Below are 25,632 nucleotides of genomic sequence, written 5' to 3'. Positions count from 1 at the left end.
TTAAGGTTTTATCAAATATGAAAATATTTAATCTTATTTATACGCGCACAGTACAACAGACACATGTCACTGAAAACCACTTTTTTGGTAGTTTGTTTCTTATTTACAGGTAGACAAAATTTTCAAAATGGGCCCTCATGGCTGGGACACGTGGATGTTTGAGCAGGCACTGTTTGCCCTAGAACAAGACAACTACTGTGATTTCCAGGCTCAACTTGAGGTCATCAGCCAAGTTTTAAGTGTTTGGATTGGCGGCTCGGAGACTCACTCAATGAGCCATCTTCATTTCGCGTCCTATGATCCTCTGTTCTTTGTTCACCATGCTAATGTGGACAGGCTTTGGGCTGTATGGCAAGCCCTTCAGAAGCATAGAGGACACGATCCAGACAAGAGTAATTGTGCCTTAGAAATGATGAAAGTAAGTATTTGCTAGCATTTTGTTAAAGACTGACTAAGTAGTAAAGTAAAGTTCCCCCTTCAGATCTTATGGTCTATAGGGCAGATGATGTAAAGGTCATCTGTTTCTGTGGCCTATGGTTAACGATGTTATCATGTGGCCAGCACAACGACCAACCGTCTTTACTTTACCCCAACTAATGTCAGGTACCCATTAGAGCTGGTTGGACTCAGAGGCGCCCGAGGGTCCCGAAATTAAAAATCCCAGTTTTCACCAAGATTCGAACCCCGGCCCCCGGTTTGGCAGCCAAGCGCCTTATGGCACAGCCACCTCGTTTCCTAAAGACTGTTTAAGAGATGTTTATTTAGCTGTCCAAATGCCGTTTAGGACTGTTAAAACAATTGAGCCGAAGACTCGTCAAACTCTAGGCTTGAAAGGCTGATTGAACAAAGCGCTCTGTCTGGAAGAAGTCCAGGCTAGTTCTAATATTTAACACAGCTATTTCTAAGACGTCGCACACTCTGGGCCAAGTTATGGACTAAATAACATCTGACCATAATCACAAAAATTTATAAGGTAACATTTTGTCATAACAATTTATAGAGTGTTCGATAGTAGGCCATCTGCGTGCAAAATTTAACTCGTTATTGTGAGGTCATGTTATCTTATAAAATACAGACGTTACTTTAAAAGTAAGATGATTACGTCCTACGCGTGTTCCTATTCATGCATGTTAATCAATTATTTAAATTCTGACGTCATTGGATTTCCTGGCTGACTCAGGCAACCCAAATTCATGCTCTAATAGCACTAGGAAAGAAGGAGCATTTGTACAACTTTGTCATGATGAATGATTGTAAATGAATGCTGCATGATAACCATATTTAAGACACAGTAAATGAGAGTTTTAAATAACAATAACGTAGCCACTTATGGTAAATTCTTAGAAACGAATAACAGGCAAGAAGCAGGCCAAAAACCTTTTAGTTTAAATTGTCTGATCGATTGGACTCATACAGCAATTAACAATGTAAGATTAACAACGCTGTCAAAAAAGTACGTTACAAAATCCAAGTATATGTGTAGGCCTATCTGTGGCGTGTGTCAATTATTAAGAATGGTTTCCATTTTATTAGGAACTTTTTTTGCTTGTAGAAATACGAAAAAGTGCACATTGAGATAGAGCGTGTAATTTTATATTTTATATACAGAAACCACTGAAACCATTCAGCTTTGGAAGTCCTTACAATCTGAATGAAGTCACCAAAGAAAAATCCCTGCCAACGGCTGTCTTTAAGTACGAAACTAATTTTCACTATAGATACGACAATTTAGAGTTTGCTGGAATGAGCGTTTCTCAGCTGGACGCCTACATCAAGGGCAAAACAAAACACGATCGAGTGTTTGCTGGTAAACGTTTTTGTATTTTATTTAGCATAGCAGAACATTTGGTCTGAATATAACCAACCCATTTCTTTTGTTAGCCGCTTCCGAGCTGTGTCTTATCATTTTGTAGATAAGTCAAACGGAGGTAACTCTCACACAGCAAAATCAAGGGACACAAGCGAAAGGGCAACAAGTTAATCGAAGTTGATAGCGAATTTCGAACAAGATGTTTAATAATAACGAAAGGAACCATCGAATGCCGTCAAGCCAAATCTCTACGTTCATAAAGACTGCCTCTTTCTAAATCCTTCAGAAGTATTCTGTCTACAATTCACTATCTTCCTCAAATCCTATTCTTGATTTTACTCGTCGTTTCATTGTCTCTAAGTCAAAACTTTCCTTTTTCTATGAAACAAATAATGAATTCCTAATTGTATCATTATACTTTCGATTGTGATGACCTTGTTCAGACTGCCTTGAGGTCAACTATAGATGACTGTTGAATTTCAATCAATTACTCTGCAAGCGTTTGAGTTTTATTGTTCGTGTGTATTCAATGTAGTTGATCAAGAATACAAAATAAGCAAGACAATCTATTTAACGAGTGAAGAGATGTGGTCAACACTGATGAACACTTCATAAGATATTTATTCCAATAAAAGGCCACAGTAAAAGTCTCTGTCAAATAAAACACGTCTTTACCCAAGAGAATTCTATCGCTAACTGATTTTTCAGTCTCTAACCCAAAATATCCCAAGCGTCACTAGTCCCGTTCAGTATACGTCTTCTATGGTGCGTCTCTAACTAACTAATAATATAAACTAGGTGCCTAACACCATTAACATCTAGTAACATTGAACGCCTGCCATGGTATGGGGTTACACAAGAGCTGGGCTGCTACATCGTGTGGGCAGTGGTATGTGCTCCGAACTTTTGTCGCGATGGTCTAGTCTGCTGCCATTCTGTATAAGTTTTTACAAGTCAAGTATTGTTAAATCAAATCTGAAAGTAAAAGCGGTTATCTGAAAGCAGTTTGTTCCCCAACGCTGAAATGTTATGGCTAGTTGTTCTCAGTTACCGACCCTATCACTTAAAAAGTAGATCTAGTTTTCAAAGTAAATTCTATTAAGTATTAGTTAATGTTTAAATTTTAATAGAAAGTCAAGCTTTCTTTATCTATCTTAACAGAATTCGATCATCACTGACTTTTGCAGCCTCTTCCAAACTGGTACCGATTATAATTACCTTACATGAAAGTACGAAACGGCATGCTAAACAGGGCCCTGTTTGCGTTTTCCTGTTTTGGTCCTCTGTGGTATTGCTGCCCTTTTGTCTACGCGTTTCATTTAGAGACTAAAAACATGCCTTGAAAGGGTGCACGGCTTTTCTTTTCAGCCGTTTTATCACAGCCGTTTTGATTAAGCCGTTTTTGTGCAGTCGTTTTTGGCGCGATAGGTTATGATGGTGAATCATAAAACACATTTTTAATAAGCAGTATTTTCATAAACTATATTGAATTATTTAGTTTATACATTCACATCCCCCTCCCCCCTCCACCAATCCGAAAAAAAAGTTATAATAATTTTGATTATTTCATGAATGCATATTACAAACAATGGATGGCTGCTTGGTCTTGTAGTATGTACTCGGGACATGTAGTCTGGATTATCCCGGTTTAAACCTTTCACGCCACAATCCTACAAACCCACATATACATATTCGTACTTGTGCAGTAGCACTAATTATAGGCCTACGTCAAACTAAATTCCTAAATTTCATGGACAAAAATAACTTGTTTCTTAACATAAAAGAACACGTTTCCATACAAAACAAAGATATGTATCATCCTTTTATTAAGACATTAAAAAATTAGCATTTATAATGTGACTAAATCATTTTGCGCTAAAACGTCGCTCACCAAAACTGCAAGCTTTAATACGGCAGCGCCGAAACGTCCATCACAACAAAAAAAAATGGCTGAGCCAAAACGCTTTGATTTGGTCCAGGAAACCTCATTTCTACAATCGATCACATCTTTGTTGAGGGGGCGAGTGGCCGTTTAGCAAAGTTTGTGGCACAATCTCTGTGTCTCCTAAGATTCGTCTCATGCGTTGCTACTAAATCAAATTTAGCTTCCATTCTATCCATACAGATATCGGTCTATAAAAAATTATTATAATTTTAAACATTACTCTCTGTGGTGTACAGTTTCTGTGGTGTACATTGTCCAGAACTCCAGACAATCTTATTTCACAGGCTTTCTGCTAAATGGGCTCAGAATGTCAGCCTTTGTTGATTTTGAGATCTGTACGGTGCATAAATGCACTGAAGGTGGCTATTTTGCAGTACTGGGTGGTGCAGAAGAGTTACCTTGGCAATTTGACAGACTTTACAAATATGACATTACTCAACAAGTAAGTTACCTATCACATAACTTAAGTTATTTAAAGGAATAAGTCAATCTATTGTGTAAATATGTCTATAAATGCTCTAATTACTTTGTATTTTTCTACTGAATGAAGCTAAAATCTAGAGCCTTGCGTTTTGATGATGACTATGAAATCAAAGTGCATGTAAAGTCGATGAATGGTAGTCAACTAAGCAGCAGTTTAATTGGTAGTCCCAACATCATCTTCGTGCCAGCAAAAGGTAGATATGCCTTTTGGTGTTTTGCTTTGTTAAATTTTTGTTAATTTTTTTCAGCTTTAAATCACAGTTATAGCTAGTGCATTGCTTATCTATTTTGAACTGCATTTTTGATAAACATAGAAGATCCTCACCTCACACTGGTCACTCCCAACTTGATTAGGCGTGACCTAAGCACCCTCACGGAGAGAGATTTTCACAGCTTGAGAGTGGCTCTTCAAAACTTACAGCAGGACCAGACAGATGATGGTTGGGCCAGATTAGCATCATTTCATGGTGCCCCTGCTTGCTGCAAGGATGAAGAAGGAAACCCTACTGCTTGTAGTGCACAGGGACTGCCTACGTTCCCACATTGGCATAGGCTATTTACCCTGCAGGTAAAAAAAGCTTTAATCTTTTACACTCAGAAAAAGACTTGATTACGTAAGGAAAAAGTGATTTGTTTCCCTACACATGGTCCTAAGTTATGGAGCTTAATATATATAGCCACTATAGCTATAGGCCTATATATGGTGAAATTAAAGCAGTGGGATGGCCACATATGCACCCTGATTAACCAATGGCCATTGAGAAGTGGGTCATCCTCACTCATATTTTGCTGATCTAGTAGCCTAAATATGTCTCATGAGTTAGTAATGATAGTTAGCAGAAGTAACTGGGCTATAATATGTATGGTCACAATCCATAAGGTATTGATGGAAAAGAGGAACATAACAACAATTTTTGAGTCTGCGGATGACTCATGACTTGAATTCCTCAAGACTCTCTATTGGTGTGTGGTGTACATGAATGAATATGCTGAAACCAACACTTCAGCTTACCCTTTCGGCCTTGCTGATGTGATCCAAAGAAACGCTTTGCATTACATTTGGCACCAGCTCAGTTGCAGAAGCTGCCGGAAGGAATGTCATAGTTGATACTCCCAAAGCCAAAGGGGCTTCACTCCTGATTTTTCCTCGAGGTTATCTCCTGAAGCCTAAGTACCGCAAGGCAGCGGGGGTTTGTAGTCAGATTTACCCTCTAAATTGCCTTACTATTCTGATGAGCTTCATCTGCCTGAATCTCTTGGTTTTCAGGCGCCAGGTATCCCCCCTCAGCCTTTCACCTGTTAGTAAGAGAAGTTACTAATTTAATAAAACATATAGTCAGTGTTGTTATTTTTACTTTTAGATTGAACACGCCCTTAAGCGTCATGGCAGTGCTATAGCTGTACCTTACTGGGACTGGACTTTCCCCACCACAGAACTACCATCCATTTTTACAGAGGAGGATTACTATGATATCTTGAAAGATGAGGTGTGGTTATAAGTTTTGTGAAGATAACATATATAATTGCTTATCTTATTTTATATAATTAAGACGTTACTTTAAAAAAGAAGAGGATTATGTCCTACGCGTCATGCATTTAGTCATGCATGTTAACCAATGACCTAAATTCTGCCAAGTCACTGGTTTTCCTGGCTAGCTCAGGCAACCCATTCCATGCTCTAATAGCGCTAGGAAAGAAGGAGCATTTGTACAAAATTGTCCTAGCATATGGAACGAAGAGTATGCGTTTATTTTTGTGTCTTTTTGAGTATTTTAATAAATTTTGTTTTTGTATTTGAATATTATGGTTCAGTGTTTTATGTATAATTGCTACTTTACTTTTAAGTGCTTTATAATATAGAATGCTAACTTTCAATGGCCAATGCTTAATTTTGAATCATTGCTGGTATAATAGATTTATGTGTCTTACCTCATGTGATTTATATAGGCCTATTTACCTGACATTTTGTATATTATTTAGACCAGGTTAAAGGGGTAGTTATGGGATAATTATTACCATTTTCTCAACTTTACATCTGTCTTAGTCTTTAATTACTCCAGGGACATTATGAATGATAGTCTAGGCCAATTTTGTTCATAAATTCACATCATAATATGCTCTTTTGTGAGCATTAGTTGTTTTCTTTTCCTGCTTATTATGTCTTGTAGGGTACATCTTGACATTGGCTACTTGACTAAAGCTTTTAAATTTGACATTGATGAGCACTACATCTTCAATTTTTTTTCCAACTTTTCGAGGTTTTGTTATTTATAAAAGCACTAGGCCTTTGAACTTCATTGGATAAAAAAGCAACAACATCTATTTGGTTGTTCATAGTCTTACATTCTATTCAATTTTAGAAACCTTAAAATTTACAGGTGTTTCTCCATGTCATTCAACATACATAAAAATATCTTCATGTTAGGCATACTCATACATGTATGCAAGTTAAATAGAGATTTTAAATGAGCCAAGTTATTGGTTTTCTGGCATACGTAAGCAATCTAAAAACTAACAATGGTACTTGGGAAATAAAGTCTTTCATGTCTTTGTCCTACATATGAATTAATAAAATATGTTTTGTGGAATAAAATAAAATATTTGTCCAAGATGGCATAACTTAATGGTCTAACTGAACAGGCTAGAGTTTACATTGTAATGGAGTCTAGGAATTTTTAATTCAAGATTAAACTCAAGCTGATTTGAGTTGTGTTTGATGAGCTCTTAAATAAAGCGAGAGATAAAAATCTGCTAGTTGATTTCCCCTCCCATGCATTTACACAAAAGAAATTGGAGCATACCGCTCTGAGCATGACTTACAAAATTAAATAATAGCAAAAAATGGTAATAGAAAAAGATTCTATTACATTTAATAATGTAAATAAGAGTACAACATTATAATCATCATCATCATCATCAAACTCCATTAGAGTGAGGGCTTGAGAGGCTCAAATCCTCTCTTGCAAAAGCCCTGAACAGAAACCCTGCTTTCATGTGTAATGCATAAATGTCGCCATACAGGTCGAGAATTTTGGGTTTCCCAGACCTGTCGAGACTGAGATCAGCAAATCTGGGGCAGTCAAACATAATATGAGGCACGGTTTCTTCTTCTTCCCCGCAGCGGGGGCACCGTTAATCAAAATTTGGCCATAGCCGCGAGAAATATGAGCCAACAGGACAGTGGCCTGTCCTGCACTGTGCTATAATAGCTTGCTAAGGCCTGGACAGCCTCCACCACGGGGAAGTGCGGTCAGGGCGCCTCATGCGCTTCCAGACTCCACGGGCTTTTTGGGACTTGTCCCAGCACTCAAACCACTTTTCCATTTCTGTTTTTTTTGTATTATAGCCAGGGCTTGATGAAAGCTTACAGCCTGATCAGTGGGTGGAATTTGCCCTCCCTGGTGGGCCAAAGAGTCTGCAGACATACGCTTGAAATTAGTAGACCCTAATGCCACTAAGCAAAGCCGTTCATCTAACGACCTTCAAATCCTAGCTCTGGAGACCATTAATACCTTCAAGCCCAGTGCTATTTTTGCATACACTGACGGGTCGGCATCAATAGATTCTGGAAGAGCAGGCTATGGAGCTTACATCGACTTTCTTGGCTCTTACACAGTCAAAATCTTTGGACCATGTGGTAGTATTTGCAGTTTTGATGCGGAGACCATGGCAGTCTGTGAAGCCTTAAAAGTCATTGACTCTCAACTCAGCGAGGGACATTTGAGGGCAACACAGATTGTTGTGGTCACTGACTCAAAATCTGTACTACAGGCTTTGCAAAGCCCCGGACCATGGCCCCCCAATATCAACACTGTCATCATGGCTTCACATAAAATTAAACAACGCTATGGCACCCCTGTAATAATGCAGTGGGTACCGAGTCACATAGGTGTGACTGGCAACACAACATTATAATAGCTTTATTTAACATTGTATAAAAAATTTCTTGGTCAATTCTAATTTACCGGTATTCTTTATAGAAGATATATTTTACATTACAATATAATTTATTTATTTTTTGTTTAGGTGGTTCCTAATCCTTTTGTTCGAGGGTATATACCCACTGAAGATACCTACACTGTGCGTGATGTCAGACATGAGCTGTTCACAAACAATACAGATAATAGTCAGGAACGGTTTGAGATGGTTCTCTTAGCTCTGGAGCAGATAGATTTCTGTGACTTTGCAGTAAGCAAACATGCCATTTTATTTGACTGTACTAGACAATGCAGCACAGATTATTTTAAAATAACCTATTAGCAATATTCAATCTTTTAACTAGTACACTGTATTGTACTGTTGACATTTTTCATTATAATCTTTGCAGCCAACTTAAAAGTTTAAATTTTCTTCAAGGACTATTATATTTCAGTCCTTTTGCTTTTATGTAAAGTAGAAAAGGCAGTGTACTTAAATCTCTTCACTGAAGTTTTTGGAGTTGCTCACTACATTTAAAAATTTATTTCTAAGAAGTAATGGGCCAGAAATACCTAAGAATTTTTTATGCTTTATTGTAGTAAATTATATTGTAGTGCTTTAGAAAGGTCAAATAAAGTGGCATTTATTTTGTCATTTTTATTAAACTCTTTCTTGACACAGAGCAACAAGGATATGGATTCCTGAAAAATACTTTATTTTTAACTAAACATATGAAGTTAAAACTGTTTTTAGCAACATTTAAAAGTTTGAATATTACAATGACAAAATTAAAATCTCCCTTATTAAAATGTGTTTTCTTTCTTACTATGTGAGGCAGTTTTTCCCTTTTTCTTTTTACACTAATAATAATCAAATTTAAATCATACTGTAGATTCGAGAGGTTTTTAAAAAAAATAGATTAAAAATAAGTAACATATATAGACATCTATTTAATATTTTTTACTAGTGATTTTTTTTTTTAACTCATGCATTGTAAAAAAATAAGTCATTTTTGAAGTGAAATATCATATTGCTATTCTACTCATAGGCTCAATTTCAAGTGGTGCACAGCACCATTCTTAATTCATTGGGAGGCGACCAGTTATACTCATTGTCCACACTTGAATACTCTGCCTACGACCCAATCTTCATCATACACAACTCCTTTATGGACAAGATCTGGCTTATCTGGCAAGAACTCCAAAAGGAAAGACACTTGCCTTCATTGGGAACAGAATGTGCCTTGAACTACCTGAACCAACCCTTGCAGCCTTTCAACTCTGAACTTAACATGAACACATTCACTAAGTGAGTAGATTATTCTTTTTTACAAAGCTTATATCAACTCACTCTGTCTGTCTTGCAAAAACATTAATGCGCCCAAACCCAATCTCGGATTAAGCTGCAATTTCACATAATTATTTCTTTTACCTGACAACACAAGAATCGACTTTTAAAAATCTATTTGTAATTAATTATTTTGTTTGGTATCTTCAACAAGGTAAAGAAATCATACTTGATATATGTGGTGGTACAAGTTGAATTAGTTAGTCCCCTTGAGGACTCTTGCACTTTTAGTGGACATTTTTTAAGCATTTAAAAAACTATCATGTAAACATTTATCAAGATACCCCTTTCTTACAACCCCCTTTCCCTACTGGTCCAGACAAGTGATAGTATCATAGCACATTGAGAAAGCTAAAAGCTAAATAAAAACAATTGGTAAAAATATTTCTAATCACACAGATTTACTATGGTCAAGTCTGTCACAAGTATAACTACATGACTGATCAAAACTAATAGGATTACACTTAATATAAGCTTTTTATTTTAGATGCTCAGTAAATACAACTCAGCTGGAGTAAGGTTTGGAACTTGAGCCCCCTTGATAGATAGCCAAGAAGTTCATTCCACTCAACCAAACATTATGGCACATGCCACATCATTCACTAATAGCTAGATTTTATTAATAATACATTTTAGTTTATGCTAATTCTTTTTAAATATTTTTTGTTACTTTCTTTTGTTTCAGAGAGCATTCTTTACCTAAAGATCTTTTCAACCATGACCTCCTTGGCTACCAGTATGACCATCTTAAGATCGGAGGTCATTCTGTCAATGATTTGGAATATCTGATAAATGACAAGAAAATGAAAAACAGAATTTTGGCTGGATTCTTGCTTAAAAGTGTCAACACTTCTGTATCTGTCAAACTTCATGTCTGTAACTGTCAGGTAACTCTTCAGTGTGTGAAAACAAAATATGCATGTGAAGACATTTTTAACAATGTATGACACATTCAAATTCTAAGAGAATCAATACATATTTAACAATAAGTCTGTAGGGGGCACAGTGGCTAAGCGGTTAAACACTTGGCTTCTGAACATGAGGACCTGGGCTCAAATCTTGATAAAGAATAGATTCTATGGGTGCCCGTGAGTTCACCCAAATCTAATGAGTACCTGACTTTAGTTGGAGAAAGTAAAGATGGTTGTTGGTTATTGTCACAGTCTAGGTTGACATTGCCTGTTATAGGTTCACCTCAGGTTTTGAGAATGACTAAATTGACTTCTAGTCAGTAGTAACTTTTGGTCCGTTGCGGACGGTAGTAACCTTAAGTGAGTTGAGTGAATTAGTTACTTGAAGTCCTTTATGGTACTTGAGACAGTACATGTATTTGATAGTTATTTTCTGTACTTAGAGCTGGATGCATATTATTGAAGTTTATTGTTACCCACTGTGATGCGGACATGATTTAATAGTTAAGTTATATATTTACCTATTCTTAAGGGACTTAGTATATTGAATATGTTTGATACCACTGTTATGCGGACTATATTTCTATATATTGGATCATTTTTGTAACTACTATAAAGTGCAGCATATTGTTTTATTAAATAAATGTTATATCTTGTCTGCCAAAACTGACTCACTTAATCTATATCATTTATGTTTGTTATTTGTGAAGTGTGACTCCCGGAAGCACGAACCAAGCATTCTACAGCATTCGCGACACATTGATAGTGATACAAGTTTCTACATCTTAGTGACTAGTCCTATGTGTAATATTAATACTCGTCAAACATAACATTTACAGTTATGCTAGCCACATGACACCCTGCTCATTAGCCATTGGCCAAAGAAACAGATGATCTTAACATCATCTGCCCTATAGATTGCAAGGTCTCAAAGTGGAACTTTACTTTTTTAATTTAATTAAGTCTGTACCAGTATTATTAAATTGTGTACTTTGTATGATATGTTCTCAACAATTTTTAGCTAGACTCTGCTAGACCCTTTACAAGTATTTAGTCCTCAAGTTTTTATAATTACAATTTGAATGTAATTGAATAGCCTTTTCTAAAATGATGCCTTCCTGATTGTGTGATTTGCACTTTGGCTTGCCATCCAGATGGTTCCATATTCAAATCCTACCCGCCCTCATCCCCTACTGGAGGTATGGATAAAGACATAATTATCTTCAACTATGAACAGACATCCAAAACATAAAAACAAAACAAAAAAAATGTTATTCTCTTAGTATTTCATGCCAAATTATTTTCTTTACCTAGTATAAACATAGCTGCTTACAACTATGAACTTTGATCTTGCAGGAATGCAGTGAGTGTATATATGCTGGTGGCTTTAGTCTATTGGGTGGTCCTACTGAAAGAACATGGGCTTTTGACCACCTCTTCAAGAAAGATATAACACATGCTGTCGAGGAAGCTGGAATAGAAGTATCTGATAGTGCTGACTTTTTCCTGGATGTGAAAGTCTACGATAGGGCAGGCAAACCAATGAAGGACAGATTGGTTTTCCCAACACCAAGCATCATCTTAGTCCCAACTAAAGGTACATCTTTATAAAACATTCTCCAGTTGGACAGTTATCTTTTTTAAAAAATAGTATTCAAATGTATCAACTAACATTCAACAGAGCAAAACCTTTGGTTAGAATTAGGGACACTATTTTGTCTAGAGCAATCATCAAAGTGTTTAATGTATATTAAGAGGTTTGATAAAATAAAAAATAATGAATAGGCAGGCTAAGTGCTGCTTACTGAAGCTGTGCATTCTCATGAAACTGCAATGTATAATTTATATGTGTTAGGTTATTAATGCATTCATTTTACAAGTATTGACATTTGTTTCTAAAAAAAAAAAGTTCACACTGAAAGCTGTATTTTTTTTACCATAATTTAATGTAATTTATAAATTAAATGTCTTTATGAAGTAGAAAGTTATTTGCACTTGTTAAGCTTTACTAATACTAATGTCATAAAAGAGGTCTAAATGACAATGAATGATTCTAAAACTGATAAGATTTTTTTCTTCTATATATTTACTGCAGTGAAATGTTTCCAAAGATGTACTGCTGAGATTTGATGTCATGTTAAACATGAAGTAACTTTCTCCCACAGGATTTTGATTGACATCATAAAAAGGAAACTGATAAAAATTGACCAAGACCTAGTGACAAAAAATATCAATTGTCAACTTTAAAATCAAGTCATGAAGAATGGCATGCTCTGTACAATGTTTGTAGTTGTTTGTCAAGGAAAATCTGGGTTTTAAAATGTCAAATTGTTTTTTGGTCAACACCTGGGATCATTTTATGCTTCAGTTTGTGACTTGACAAAACATATATGTAGCAGATTGCATTTTTTGTTTTGTTTAGGCAAAATCAAAGTAATATTAGCATGCAGTATGAAAACAAACACAAACAGGTGCTATAAGTTTATAATATGGTTCAATACTAGTAACTGATATTGTTTATTGAATATTATCTGTGTCACATTATGCATGTCAAATTTTTAGTCCACCTCTTTGGTGATTACTTGTATCTGCGAGATGCCATTAAAGCCATTGTACATTTTAAATGACATTTGTATTCTTGGAAGCCCAGAAACATATTTATGACAAGCTGTTGTTAAACAAAACACTTTTCATTTATAGAGGAAAAGCCAACACCAATAAGTTCTATTGTAGGTCAAAGCAGACTCTTTTTCAATCTCTAAAAAATTAAGAAAAGTAAAATATTGCAACACATTACTGAATGGTGCATTGACAATAATTTAATTTTATGTTTAATAAAGAATACAAACATTATGAATAACAACTCAAATTAGTCATTAAAACTAATATATATTACAATAATTAAAAAAAAATTAAAAAAAAACACTTAAATATGATCAAGTAATACTATGTGTAGAAAAAAATGAATAAAAAGTAGATACTAGCTAATTAAAAGTTGACTGCTTGAACACAATACAATATTACCAATATTTTGACTCATCAATTTCCTTCTTTAAAATCATTCTGTAGGTTATCATCAACTAAGCAAAGGTATAATGGACAGCAGATTAATATTTTTAACAATCACTAAATAATAAGCAAGATGTGGATCCTTTATTTCATAGCAAGAATAAAACAAAACTCCACATCTCAGTGAACCCACTTTAAAGGGAATCCCTTATAAGGCTCTATATCCGTGAACCCACTAAAGTAGGAATTTTTTACCCTGTTTAGATTTGATTTGATTTTGATTTTAGGCACATCAGCACAATTTAGGCCATGTCATGCCTTTCCCTGTTTAGAACAATTGCAACAAGCATCTAAAAATAACAAACAAAATGTGGTGAAATTTGTATACTAATGATTAAAAATAGCTGCCGTCATCACTGCATGTGTTTACATCGAATTTGAGAAAAATTTCAGAAAATTTGAATACAATTCAATATAGCATGTATATGGTAGGTCTAAGCCTCAAGTTAATAAATATTTTAAATGATTTAGACTTGACTCTACAAGTCTTTTGATAAAAATAATATCTTAACTTCAGAGAAAGTGACAGCTCGATTGATAAGAAAAGATGTGAACTTTTATTAGAGTTGAAAGAAAAGGGGGCCATGGCTCTATGGAGCTCAGGCATATGGAGAAAGTTAAATCTAGGGACTGAGGGCTAGAAGAGTTAATTAAATTCTAAAAACACTATCACAAATGATTGTAGACGCACATATAATTAAATATATGTTATTCATATACATTTTTAAAAAAGCCCTGAGACATGACAGATCCAGTATTTAAAGTCTGATTATTTGCTGCATTAACCTGATTCAATCTTGAAGTATTAGAAGATTTTTGAAAAGAATTGGCTAATTATGAGCTATTTTTAAAAGCTCATCAATTACTAAAAACTACATTAATTAGCATGAATCAATTAAAGTTGCTTTCCAGTAAAAAAACATTTCTAAAATCTTCACTAAATCCCCAGTACTATTTTTTTTTAAGTCTCATATCCTATCTATAATAAACACTGGTAAAAAGTATCAACTTTAAAAAATGGACTGAGTTTTAGTAAAAGAGGATATTAACAGCTAGAATAAAATCATTTGTAGGCTAAATTTACTACAGTCAATAAAAGATGTGTACATTTTTGTCAGTCTTTTAAAGCAAAAAAGACTATAGGTAAAAATCCTTACTATAGCATAGCCAATATTTAGTACAATATATGACTCCATGTATTCAAGCAAAGATCTTTAAAATGTATCTGTGAGTTATTTAGTCATCAAAATTGGTCTTGATAAGGAACATAATTTACATCAACAAGCAACTGAACAACTTGTTATATTTCACAGCCATTATATAGATAAAATACTAACAGGGAAACAATTAGTTCTCTACTGGAGCAATGAATTCATAAGGTTCTGTTTTTCCCTGTCTCAGATATTCTCTTGAATCTACATCAGCCTGAAATGTGCAAAAAATATATTAAGCATCAACAATGACATTTGTAAGTTTGAATGTAGACTTTTTCTTCTAAGGTAGACAATGATCCTCAAATTTTATGGGACAGCACAAATTAATTAGAGGCTTAGTGGCTGAGGGGTAAAGCGCTTGGCTTCTGAACTGTGGGGTCTTGGGTTGGAATCTTGGTAAAGATTGAGATTTTGAATTTTAGGATTCCTGAGTCCACCCAACTTTAATGGGTTATGTTGAGAAAATAGATAGTTGGTTATTTTGATGGTTTCATGACACTCTCATTCATCATTGGCCATAGAAACAGATGACCTTTAAATAATCTGACTATAGATTGCAAGATCTGAAAGACGTACTTTAATTTTTTTTTTAATTAGTTATATATTTTTGGAGCTCAAAATGTATCAAAAAGCAGTTTTCATTTTTTGTTTATATCTGCTTATCCATACAAAAAAAACAAGAACTTCTAAATATAACTTTAAAAGTATGTTTTAAAAAAAATAACTAACTATTCTTCATTATCAAGTATTAATACAAACTATTTACATAGGCTAAATAATTGATTTGTTATGTATTTGCCTTCCACTGAAATGTAATTAAAGCAAAGTTGTTGTTTTTTTATGTAATTAATTTGTATTTTCATTTCAAAATTCAATAAAAGTATTTAGAATATTTCAATACTAAATTTCCTCCTCTTGTTTCAATTTAACAATTAACTTTGTCTGCATCACAAAGTACTTATCTAGAAGTATGGGGCTCCAAATGCTGTTTACCTTGCCTTCAAATCATAAGAAGAGGTTTGAGTCATACAGGCCTACCATGTCATAAATAAAACAACCCACAGAAGGAAATTAGGACAGCCTTGGTATTGGACAGAGTTCAAAAAGTAATAACAGTAATGTCTTTAGGGGGTGATTGTGCTCTGCTAAATAGTCGTGTCATGTTTCCTTTATTATACCATCTTCTCCCAAAAGGTCATTTGATGGGCATTACTCCATAGCACAGAGCCACTACCAAGAAGAATTAAAGGAGAATGAAACCCCAATAAGTAGCCTTTTAGAGCATATAAAAGGAAGAAAGCAGTTGGTAAGTTTTAAGACTCCACAATACACCCAAGAGGAATGACTTTAAGCCCTTAAAACAGATGTTTTTTTTAATTAAGTCACAAAGTTTAGTAAATTTGTCTAGTTATAAATATAAGAGACTTACTCTTCTGACTGGCTCTGGAATTCTGTACTTGCTACATTCAAGCGCTAACCAAACTGAGGATCTTAAACTAATCATGTGGCCAACAGAAACATAGATTGGATTCTGAGCTTTATCATGAGCACGCAAACACTGCAGATACATGGGAGGAATATATACAGTTGTAGACAAGTAAAAAACATTTTATTTACATTTTATTGCAGAGATTTTGAACTTTTGCAGGCTTTACATGGACTAAATATTTAAAAGCTAGTGACAATTATAATTAAAAGCAAAAAAAAATTTTTTTTATAAAATATTAGTTGCTCCATAATACAATAAATAAAAATGTAGTCCCATTAAAAAAAAAATGCAAATTAAATTATTGTACTTTCTAACTACAAAACTTGTACAATACTCTTGCTAGTTAATATATAGGATTGATCTTTCAATAATCAATATATTGCCTCTACTCCTCTTTTTATATTTCCATATTGTCATGGGAAGTATGTGTGTGTTTCTGAAGTAAACATGAGGAAAGTAGTGCGGATGTTTTATTGGTTGTGTCGGCTGAATGGATTTTGATGAAACTACGATGTGGTCTGTCATAGTTCAAGTCAATAAATATATAGTTCGTCAATCATGGTTTCGTTATGACCATTTTTATCATCCGGGGGGTGAGGGCTTTGCACTTGCGCTGAAATTTTTTACTTAAGTGAGGAGGATTCGCGCAACATGTCAACCTTACTCTCTCACCCTAAAGCCCATCCTTTTCTAGAAGTAAGACAGTGTCAAGACATCTAGGGATGAGTTTGGGTGCAATGGATGACCAGAGACTTTCTGTGTGTCTTGTCTTGCTCTAGAGTACTCCACAGCTGGTAGTTGTCTTTCTTTCTGATTGGTCTAGTTATGGTGACGTTTTGCACAGGACACCAAGCCTAGACTTCACTTTGCTAGGTTTGACAGAACCACAGAGTACTGTGTTATGGACCCGTCATTTTTTGTATCAATATTTTTCCTTTTTCATCAATTGTTATTTTATTATAAATTATATTCTTGAAAGTCCTTGAAGTACAGCCAACCTTAGGTAATCCAACCTTTTCAGTAATCTGACCCCATCCCAGAATAAACTGAATGTCTAATACAATAATGCAAATAAGCATGTAAACAAGTTAATACATCAATTAAATGCCTTCCAGAGCATGCCTAAGAATGATCTAAATACTAAGACTGAAATGTTTCTTAAGTGCTTGTCTGCTTATTCCAAATAAATTTCATAATTAATGAGTCACAGCATCAAAGGCAGTATTCAATGTTATACATTTAAAATTTCCCTGGTAGGTTACTTGCAATTAACTATCACACTCAAGTAGGTGTTCTAGTTATTAAATTTTTACTACCTTTACAATTTTAACTGTGAATAGACCTTGTTTTGTAAAAAAATGTTTTACATGTTTCTGATGTTCCTTCAGAGTTGAAGATAATTACTTCCTAGTCCAAACCTCCCGCAGGACGACGGGGGATGGGAGCGGGCAGGGTTTGAACCCTCGACCATCGATAAATCTGAATGACAGTCCAGTGCGCAAGCCGCACAACCAGGCAGCCATCCATTTTTAATGATTTAACTGTATGGAATTTAGCTCTTGTAAAGGAGAGTAATCCTTGAAGGATTACGGGCACGACATGGCCTAAATTGTGCCGATGTGCCAAAAACTCAAAACTCAAACTCTAAATCATTCACTTATTGATCCAAACTAGGTTGTAATAATTTAAATAAAAGTTAGGACATCTCACCATTCCAAGAGTCTCCCCTGTATCAGAAATCAGTTCAAAACCATCACCAGCTTCTTTTAACTCTGCCTTCTATAACATCAATATCAAGAAATGATTTAGAAATTATATATTTTACATGATAAAAAAAATTTCAATAAAAAAAAAATGTGACCATATTTTTTTTAAATCTGCCTTAATACAGATAATTGAGGCCCCTTCTATGAAATAATTTTACCAGCCCATTTCTTAATTTGTTCATTTTAGCCTCAAATATAAATTGGGCATTACAGAATAAATATGGCTATCTGTTTTTAAATAACATATTTCACAAGACATGCATAAAGAAGTCTGATACAAATTTAAAATCAAAGTGTATCATACAACAAGATTCTTATGTTGATTTTGAGAAGTTAGTGTGAGTGCGTCCTCTTTTGGACATCAATGTAAAACATCAACATCATCATCTACCCTTGACTTTTGTTGTAGGGGTGCTGTGAAAGTTTGCGTAACGTTTCCCAGTCAGCAGCCGTTCTTAGCAGGATATCAAGACATAGTGAAACATAACAAATTAAACATTATTTTTGAAATCACTGAATCAGATTGAAGCTAAATTAAGACTTACTTTATTCTTATGATTCTGGTCATCAACGATCCCTTGAGCTGATATTAAGGTCTTAGCAATACCAACAGTGGGAACCTGAGCTAAAACTCCAAGTTGACAGGCAAGACCAAAGCCTAAAAATTGAGTTTGAAGGTTAATGTTGTTTCTTTTCAAGACCATGCATTACAGAGAACATGTTATAAGAAGTTTATTTGTTTCTTCTCTTTATACAGACATTACTTTGAAAAAAAATTCTAAAAAAGAGAATAATGTCATATGTGTATCCATATCTTAATCTAGTCATGATTGTTAATTAAATTAAAGACTTAAGCTCTGTTAAGTCTTTTTTTTTTCTGGGAACTCATTCCATGTTCTAATGGTACTCTGGAAGAAAGAGCATTTGTACGAATTAGTTGTAGTTAGCTGCATTATAACAGCTTGTAACATCAAAAATTTATCAAGCTTGTTTATTGATTATAGTATATTTTTTTTTACTTGGGGGAAAAAACAAATTTTGTTAAATTACCTTGTAGTTTTATAATATATAAGCTATTATGATAATAAAATGACACGCAGTGGAATCCAGAGAAATCAAATTTTGCCAAATTTCAGTTCTCTACATTGTCAGTTGTTCTTTTTTTTTGTGTGACTTTTTTGGTTAATTTGAAGTCAACTATGCCTGGTTCATGTAAGTTGTAAAAAAAGAGAACATTTTTTGTATGCATTAAATCTTTTTCACAAACCAATAGCAAGCTAGACATCGATCCTTCAGCTTTTTGCAATTTATGGATTTCTAGCATTGTATTTATTACATCATGTATGGGGGGGGGGGAGGCTGGTCTTGGTCGACACACCTAGCTATTAAGTATCTGTCACATAATAAGCCTGGTCAACTTTGTTGAAGTGTAATTCAAATTATTTTAACTCTTCCTCTTCCCTACTACATGTTATTAAGTAGACTCCACTGTATTATGATGAAAGGATAACATACGATGCATACCTCTTGGATGCAAAATTCCATTCCCATCTAGTAAAATGACCTGAAATTAAGATAAAAACTAATATAGGATCTAGCAAAACAATCCAGAGAAATGCACTGAATAGAAAACTGAATTAACTATATATATATATATATATATATATATATATATATATATATATATATATAATGAATATTTGAACAGTAAATAAGAACAGTAAATAGTGAAGTAGTATTGTTAAGTAACATACATCTGGAAAATAATGTGGGGCATTAGCTTTAAGATCCTCTAACAACTTCAGTAGAGCTGGAACCTCCCGGAAAGCTAGAAAACCTGGAATATAAGGCTGTGTCAATTGAATCATTTCCATCTTTTGGTAAACAACCTAGAGTGAAAAGACATGAAGAATTATGTAAATAACTGTTTCTGCTACTAGATTTAATAATCAAGTTTATGCTGCAGCTTCTCAAATACAAACAAATACTTATACATGTATATAATATACATACGCTCCCATAAACAAAAAAATAGAAAAGATTTTATTCTTGATTTAATGAAGTCTTTACAAAATAATAGGCACGCATACCTAACAGTCAATTTTAGTTTGATAACTTTTTTTAATACTTGAAACGTAACATCTACACAAACCATCTTTATAAGCTTGTGACAATAGAAATAAGTAATATTCACTTTGCAATAAAGAATTATATATCTTGAAAGAATGGATTTTTTAAATACTTCACAAACACATTTTTTAATGGTTTTAATTTTAATTATAAAAAAAAACATATTAATATAACACGTGGCAGAAAACAGATTTTCCATTGAAAATGAAAAAAGTAATTTTTGGGAATCTGAATGCATTATCCCCTTAAATAGACCATCTGTTGCATGTTTGTTTGTTTTGATAGATAGATCTATGTTTGTGGAAGCTTTGTTAGCAAAATTTTGTTGAAATTTGTTTTTGTAAAGATTTTATGGTTTTGTAAGTCGGATCATACATTCATACAGAGTACTGTAGCATAATAACAGTACTGTACTGTACTGCAAACACTTAGCCTATCCATAAACCTATTCCAATACATAATTAACAATAAAAACAGTAAAATATTGTGCAGAAAAGTAATTTTAATAATGAAATACTGTACTGTACTATACAGTACTGTAAGTGCTGTAACAGTAATAAACAGTGTACTGTAATAAAAAAATAACAATGCCAAAGAGAGAACAAGCTTATTGGGAGGAAGCTACAGAACTTGCTGGAGATACTGAGGCAATATCTCCTTGTAACACCTAAGGGAATCCATGACTCATCTGGCAACCCTAGTGTACTTCTCCATGTTGGGATCCTCAGCCTCAAACCTTGACAACCCTTCCTCTATCAGGGCAAAACCTCCTGCCAAGCCCTGCCTAAGTCGGATTGAGCCGTAGTAAACAGCGTCGTAACCATGAAACGACGTAAGTCAAGATCGTCGTAACCCGAGGACTACCTGTATAATATACCTTTAAATTAAAACAAAAATTTCATCCGATCGGAAGTGCTGCGTCGGAAATAGGCGTCATAAGCTTTTTTTGAAAACACGTTTTTTTTTTATTCATTCAACTGGAATCCGTCAGAGAAGGCACATCTCAGAATTGAGATCTTTATCTGTATAAGCCATACGCTTACGATTTTTAAATAATATTGACTTTAAGGTAATTATTATACTTTAATATTAGTGCTTCGCAATCGTCATATCATTGGCGTCATGACGTCGGCCATAACGCATAACTGCCGATACACGCGTACATGGTTGCAGCGCAGAAGGAGGTAAGAAAACATCGATTTTTAACTTAGATCTAAATTGGAATTCTAAACAGTTATAGATCTAGTTTAGATCATAATAAATACGTTTTAACGCGCTCAAAAAAAGATAAATAAATGAAATCTAGTAATACTAAATCCAATACATGGACATAAAACATATATCTAGTAAAATCTAGTTACCTAGTAGATCGAGATCAAATTCATATATTACATTATTACATTATCATTAGATTCATTAGATCTAAGTCATTCTAAGTCTAAGTCTAGAAAATAGTCTAGATCTAACATTTTCTAGATTAGATCTAAAAATTTTGTGAGCGTAGTTAACATATTGATATTGTCATTCCAATCTAAATCTATATGATGAGAGGTAATTTTAGATCTAGAATTCAAAATGTTTAGAGTTTAGATTTAGGCTTCTAATATTTATAATTATAGAGGTGTGTTTTAAGCGTACACACCACTGCCGATACACGCGTACATGGTTGCAGCGCATAAAAGTTATGGAAAAACATCGATTTTTAGCTTAGATCTAAATTGGAATTCTAAACAGATATAGGCTAGATCTAGTTTAGATCGTAATGAATAGGCTACGTTTTAACGCGCTCAAAAATAGATAAATAAATGAAATCTAGTAATACTAGATCCAATGACAAGGTAGATTGATAGATATAGATATAGAATCTAGACCTTTATTAGGCTTTATTAGATCTATTTTTCCTTTTCATTAGCTGTTGATCTTGACTAATAATCAAAATGTCAACTGCTTCAATTCGTCGTCGTCGTAAGCTTGAGAAAGAAAATCCAGAAACGTATGCTGAATTGTTGGCAAAAGAGAGAGAGGCAGCCAAGAAGTACAGACAAGAAAAAAAGAGGCATTGGGAAGAAGGCACCCATAGCCAGGCTGAAATAGAAGAATACAATGCACAGAAGGAAAAAAGAAGGTGATATATGTCATATAAATAACTTTTTGTTTTTATATTCTAAACTAGGCCTACATCTACTTCAACAGTTGAAGAAGCAATGATCGAGTGCCTGAAATGTAAACTTGTCATGTTAACCTTTTTTTTTTAATTATAATCTTAAGCTTAATTTCTATTTTGCTTTTGTATTTATAGACAGCAAAAAAGAGATTATTACTTGAAATCAAAGGCACGGCGTTCACGTCAAACAAAGAATAGTGCTGGTGTCAATCCACATACTAAAAACTCTGAACAGGCAAAAAAGAGACCAAAGGATATGTCACCTAATGAGTATAGGGAATATCGAAGAAGCCAGAAAAGAGCCCAGCTGGCAGCTTTGAGTCACCAAAAAAAAACTGCTATAAGGCAAGAAATTGATTTTTAGTCATTTAATCTTAAATTTGATTTATTTTCCCAAAGAAAATTATTAGTATTAAAACTATTCTTATTTGTTTACAGGCTTAAAAACAGAGAAAGGATGAGAAAAGTGCGTGAAGCAACTAAGCTGGCTAAAATTGATAGCACTCCTGCTGAACCATCAGATAGAGTTGGACGTCTTAAGCAATCTGTTTACAATCTGAATCACAAAGTAATTTTTTTACATTTATTTTTAATTCTTAAAGTGTTGATGGTAACAATATTCTACATAATTCAAACATTTTAAATATGCTTTTAGTTCAGAGCAAAAACCAAGAAACTTGCAATGTCTCCTATGGAATATGCCCAGACAGCCCTAAATTTACTCAACCCTAGAACTCCAGAGAAAAAACAAGCTATTAGGGAACTACAAAGAAAACACCCCTGCCGATTTCTTTTCAATACTCAGGAGTCAGATGATCTGGACGTAGAAGGTGAACTTGGTATTCAGCTGCAAGATTCCCTTTTGGAAGTACCTGAAGCAGAAGAAGAAATTTCTAAGCCTGCTCACAATATGGTGCAGGTTAGAAAAGAAAGAAATTTCACCTTTATTTTTAATTTAAGAACATATTTGTTCAAGCTCAATTACAATTACTTATTATCATAGTATTCGTACATGCAGCTTTTCTACATCCGTGATGATGTATCTCAGAAGCTGCCACATGCACATTACTCGACAAAGCATGGGGCTGCGAGAGTGATGGTGCAAACTATCAAATCCGCCCATCAACTGTACAAGAAGGAACACCCATCTTTGCCTGTGAGCCTGACCCTTTTTCAGACTCTGCGACCAAAAAATGTGAGGCTTTTGGGGTCTGTGCCAATCGATAGCTGCTTTTGTGTGTGCTGCGCAAATGTTGGGTAAGTATATTTCTCAATAAATTTATAATATTTTTTTCTTGTCTTTATTTAAACTTCTAATGTGCCTGTGCATTATTTTCAGTTTGATGATAAATGCCTTAAATAAGCATTTAGGCTCATCAGGTCAATTACCTAATGAAACTGAGATGCTCAGGTTTTTGACCTGCCCTACAGGGAAGGATTGGCCTGATATTAAATGTATCGATGGTATGTTGGTTTCAATGCTATCATATGCTATAGATTAAATCTAAATATTTCCTTTTTTCTTCACATTGTCTTAAAAATTTTTTTGAAGGAGCTTGTGTTGAGTGTGCAAACAGAATGAGACCATTCCAAATCTTCTGTAGGGACATTTACACAACACAAGGTGTCCGGTGGAAGAGATGGGAAAAATCAGAAGCTGGAAAGCTGGAGCCCATGGAAAAGGAAGGGTCCATAAGGTCTGTATGGTTGAAACTTTGTTTTGTACTAAGTCAGATTATTTTACTACATTTTGTTTTCATTCATTTTCTAATTTATTTCACCAGGGACTTGCTTACAGATCTCCAAATAGCACTGGAGGAGCCAACCAAAGGCACCAGCTTTCTGCAGCATCTCTTCACAGCATTTTGGCAGTATAGACAGTTTAAGATTTGTAGAAGCAACCCTAAAGAAAGTACTACCTCTAGATCTGGCATCCTAACCACACAGAGACATGCACAGGCATCCACAGAGTTTCCCACAATAAAAGATATGTCTACTCCACCAACATAGTAGCGACTGCCATCTGCTTTACGTCTGTGACCAGAGATTAGGGCTGCAATGGCTGATGTGTCTTTCTGAATCAGCTGCTCTTTGTAAAAAAGTTGTTCGCTAGCAAATTTGCAAATAGAATTTAATAAAAGAAATATTATACAAAAACTAAATTTATGAAAGGAGGTGCGGTGGCTGATTGAGTAACGCGCTTGGCTTCGGAACTGGGGGTCCTGTGCTCAAATCCTGTGAAGACAGTGATTTTTATAATTTTGGAATCTTTAGGCACCTCTGAGTCAACCCAAATCTAATGGGCACCTGACATTTGTTGGGGTTAAGTAAAGGTTGTTGGTCGTTGTGCTGACCACATGACACCCTCATTAACCGTAGCCAAAGTAACAGATGATCTTTACAACATCTGCCCTATAGACCATAATGTCTGAAAGGGGAACTACTACTGAATTTATGAATAGGACTGACACAGGATGTCACAATAAAAATATTGTTGCCTTCTTAACTCAAAGCCAATGTCGCAGAAAAATTTAATTCTTTGTGGTGGCAGAGTGGTAACATGCTTGGCTTCTGAAATAAGGGATCTCAGGTTCAAATCTCAATGAAGACTGGGATTTTTATTTTGGAATTTTTAGGAGTCCACCCAACTTTAAAGGGTACCTGACAAAAGTTGAGGAAAGTTTCATTTGTTGTGCTGGCCACATGAAACCCTTGTTAACCCTCAATCAAAGATACAGATGATCTATATTTGCGCTATATAGATCACAAGGTTCGAAAGGGGTACACTTTGCTATTATTTTATATATGGATCTTATTTGAAGTTTAAAAAAAAAAAAAGTTTAAATACCTTTCCCACTGCTGTTTGATTTCCTCGGAAATAAAACTATCAACTGCTTTCTTTTCCTCTAGTTCATTAGAATTTAACCCTATTAAAATGTCAGAAGATTGTTCCTGCACCACTTGGTTACTGGTAGAAAACTCATTTCCACCACAAATCAAACTTTCATTTTTGACGACAAAATGTATTTGACTTATTCTGAAATCAAGCTCATTGTGGTTCTGTGTGGGTGAGAATTGCAAGTGTACTGGTTGCGAGAGAAACTTTGTCTCTTTAGAAGAAAGGAGTTTGTAGTTGTCTGATCTTTCACAGTACTCACAATCACATGTTTGTGATTTGCTATTAAGTTGCCTTAAGCTTGTTTCTCTTTTGCAAACTTTACACATAGTTTCATTGTTGACATCACCAATTGGAAGCAAAATACCACATCCACAGCAAAAATCATTCATTTTTTACAAATTTATCTAGAATCTAGTCAATAGTAGAGGGGGATATCCTAATTTCATAATTCAATTCAAGTCTTGTATTTCAATAGTCTAGTTACTCT

At 34.5% G+C, this 25,632-nt stretch overlaps 3 protein-coding genes across 6 annotated transcripts in view; 2 read left to right on the top strand and 1 right to left on the bottom strand.

Annotated features, from left to right (window-relative positions):
• Nucleotides 1-15,536, top strand: part of LOC106057729 (hemocyanin 1-like) — a 63,235-nt gene extending 47,699 nt beyond the window's left edge. The window contains exons 32-42 of one of the 3 annotated variants that reach the window (XM_056037887.1): nucleotides 110-418; nucleotides 1,609-1,807; nucleotides 4,040-4,197; nucleotides 4,306-4,432; nucleotides 4,556-4,806; nucleotides 5,600-5,725; nucleotides 8,265-8,426; nucleotides 9,205-9,464; nucleotides 10,189-10,390; nucleotides 11,771-12,011; nucleotides 12,510-15,536. In XM_056037887.1, the coding sequence (XP_055893862.1) occupies nucleotides 110-418; nucleotides 1,609-1,807; nucleotides 4,040-4,197; nucleotides 4,306-4,432; nucleotides 4,556-4,806; nucleotides 5,600-5,725; nucleotides 8,265-8,426; nucleotides 9,205-9,464; nucleotides 10,189-10,390; nucleotides 11,771-12,011; nucleotides 12,510-12,544 (2,070 nt within the window). In that variant the 3' untranslated portion in view covers nucleotides 12,545-15,536. Of the gene's footprint in view, nucleotides 1-109; nucleotides 419-1,608; nucleotides 1,808-4,039; nucleotides 4,198-4,305; nucleotides 4,433-4,552; nucleotides 4,807-5,599; nucleotides 5,726-8,264; nucleotides 8,427-9,204; nucleotides 9,465-10,188; nucleotides 10,391-11,770; nucleotides 12,012-12,509 lie in introns of all 3 variants that reach the window. The other 2 variants (XM_056037888.1, XM_056037886.1) reach the window with 2 other exon arrangements.
• On the bottom strand, nucleotides 13,212-25,222 carry LOC106057730 (endonuclease V-like). 2 transcript variants are annotated; one of them, XM_056037890.1, is made up of 7 exons: nucleotides 25,095-25,222; nucleotides 19,707-19,841; nucleotides 19,477-19,516; nucleotides 18,498-18,610; nucleotides 17,897-17,965; nucleotides 16,127-16,255; nucleotides 13,212-14,908 (listed from the first exon to the last, which is right to left on the bottom strand). In XM_056037890.1, exons 2-7 carry the CDS (start codon nucleotides 19,824-19,826, stop codon nucleotides 14,831-14,833), a joined length of 549 nt encoding a protein of 182 aa, XP_055893865.1. In that variant the 5' UTR covers nucleotides 19,827-19,841; nucleotides 25,095-25,222; the 3' UTR covers nucleotides 13,212-14,830. The 2 variants fall into 2 exon arrangements, with proteins under 2 accessions (XP_055893865.1, XP_055893864.1); XM_056037889.1 differs by lacking the exon at nucleotides 25,095-25,222 and adding an exon at nucleotides 21,444-22,003.
• On the top strand, nucleotides 22,020-24,256 carry LOC106057728 (uncharacterized). Its single transcript, XM_013215043.2, has 8 exons — nucleotides 22,020-22,207; nucleotides 22,382-22,591; nucleotides 22,685-22,814; nucleotides 22,902-23,165; nucleotides 23,265-23,503; nucleotides 23,586-23,710; nucleotides 23,799-23,943; nucleotides 24,031-24,256. Exons 1-8 carry the CDS (start codon nucleotides 22,020-22,022, stop codon nucleotides 24,254-24,256), a joined length of 1,527 nt encoding a protein of 508 aa, XP_013070497.2.
• Nucleotides 25,223-25,632: the final 410 nt, after the last annotated feature.

This window comes from Biomphalaria glabrata, chromosome 8 (assembly GCF_947242115.1).
Source record: "Biomphalaria glabrata chromosome 8, xgBioGlab47.1, whole genome shotgun sequence".
Classification (NCBI taxonomy): domain Eukaryota; kingdom Metazoa; phylum Mollusca; class Gastropoda; family Planorbidae; genus Biomphalaria; species Biomphalaria glabrata.
Note: the sequence above shows the minus strand (reverse complement) of the source record. Positions and strands in the feature narration are given on the sequence as shown.

Excerpts from the sequence above, each read along its gene's own strand:
- LOC106057728 (XM_013215043.2), top strand. The coding sequence starts at position 22,020 with ATGTCAACTGCTTCAATTCGTCGTCGTCGTAAGCTTGAGAAAGAAAAT. Across the intron at positions 22,592-22,684 it reads CAAAAAAAAACTGCTATAAG|GCTTAAAAACAGAGAAAGGA; the intron begins GCAAGAAATTGA and ends ATTTGTTTACAG. Across the intron at positions 23,711-23,798 it reads TGATATTAAATGTATCGATG|GAGCTTGTGTTGAGTGTGCA; the intron begins GTATGTTGGTTT and ends ATTTTTTTGAAG.
- LOC106057730 (XM_056037890.1), bottom strand. The coding sequence starts at position 19,826 with ATGGAAATGATTCAATTGACACAGCCTTATATTCCAGGTTTTCTAGCT. Across the intron at positions 19,517-19,706 it reads CCCCACATTATTTTCCAGAT|GTCATTTTACTAGATGGGAA; the intron begins GTATGTTACTTA and ends TCTTAATTTCAG. Across the intron at positions 18,611-19,476 it reads TGGAATTTTGCATCCAAGAG|GCTTTGGTCTTGCCTGTCAA; the intron begins GTATGCATCGTA and ends CTCAATTTTTAG.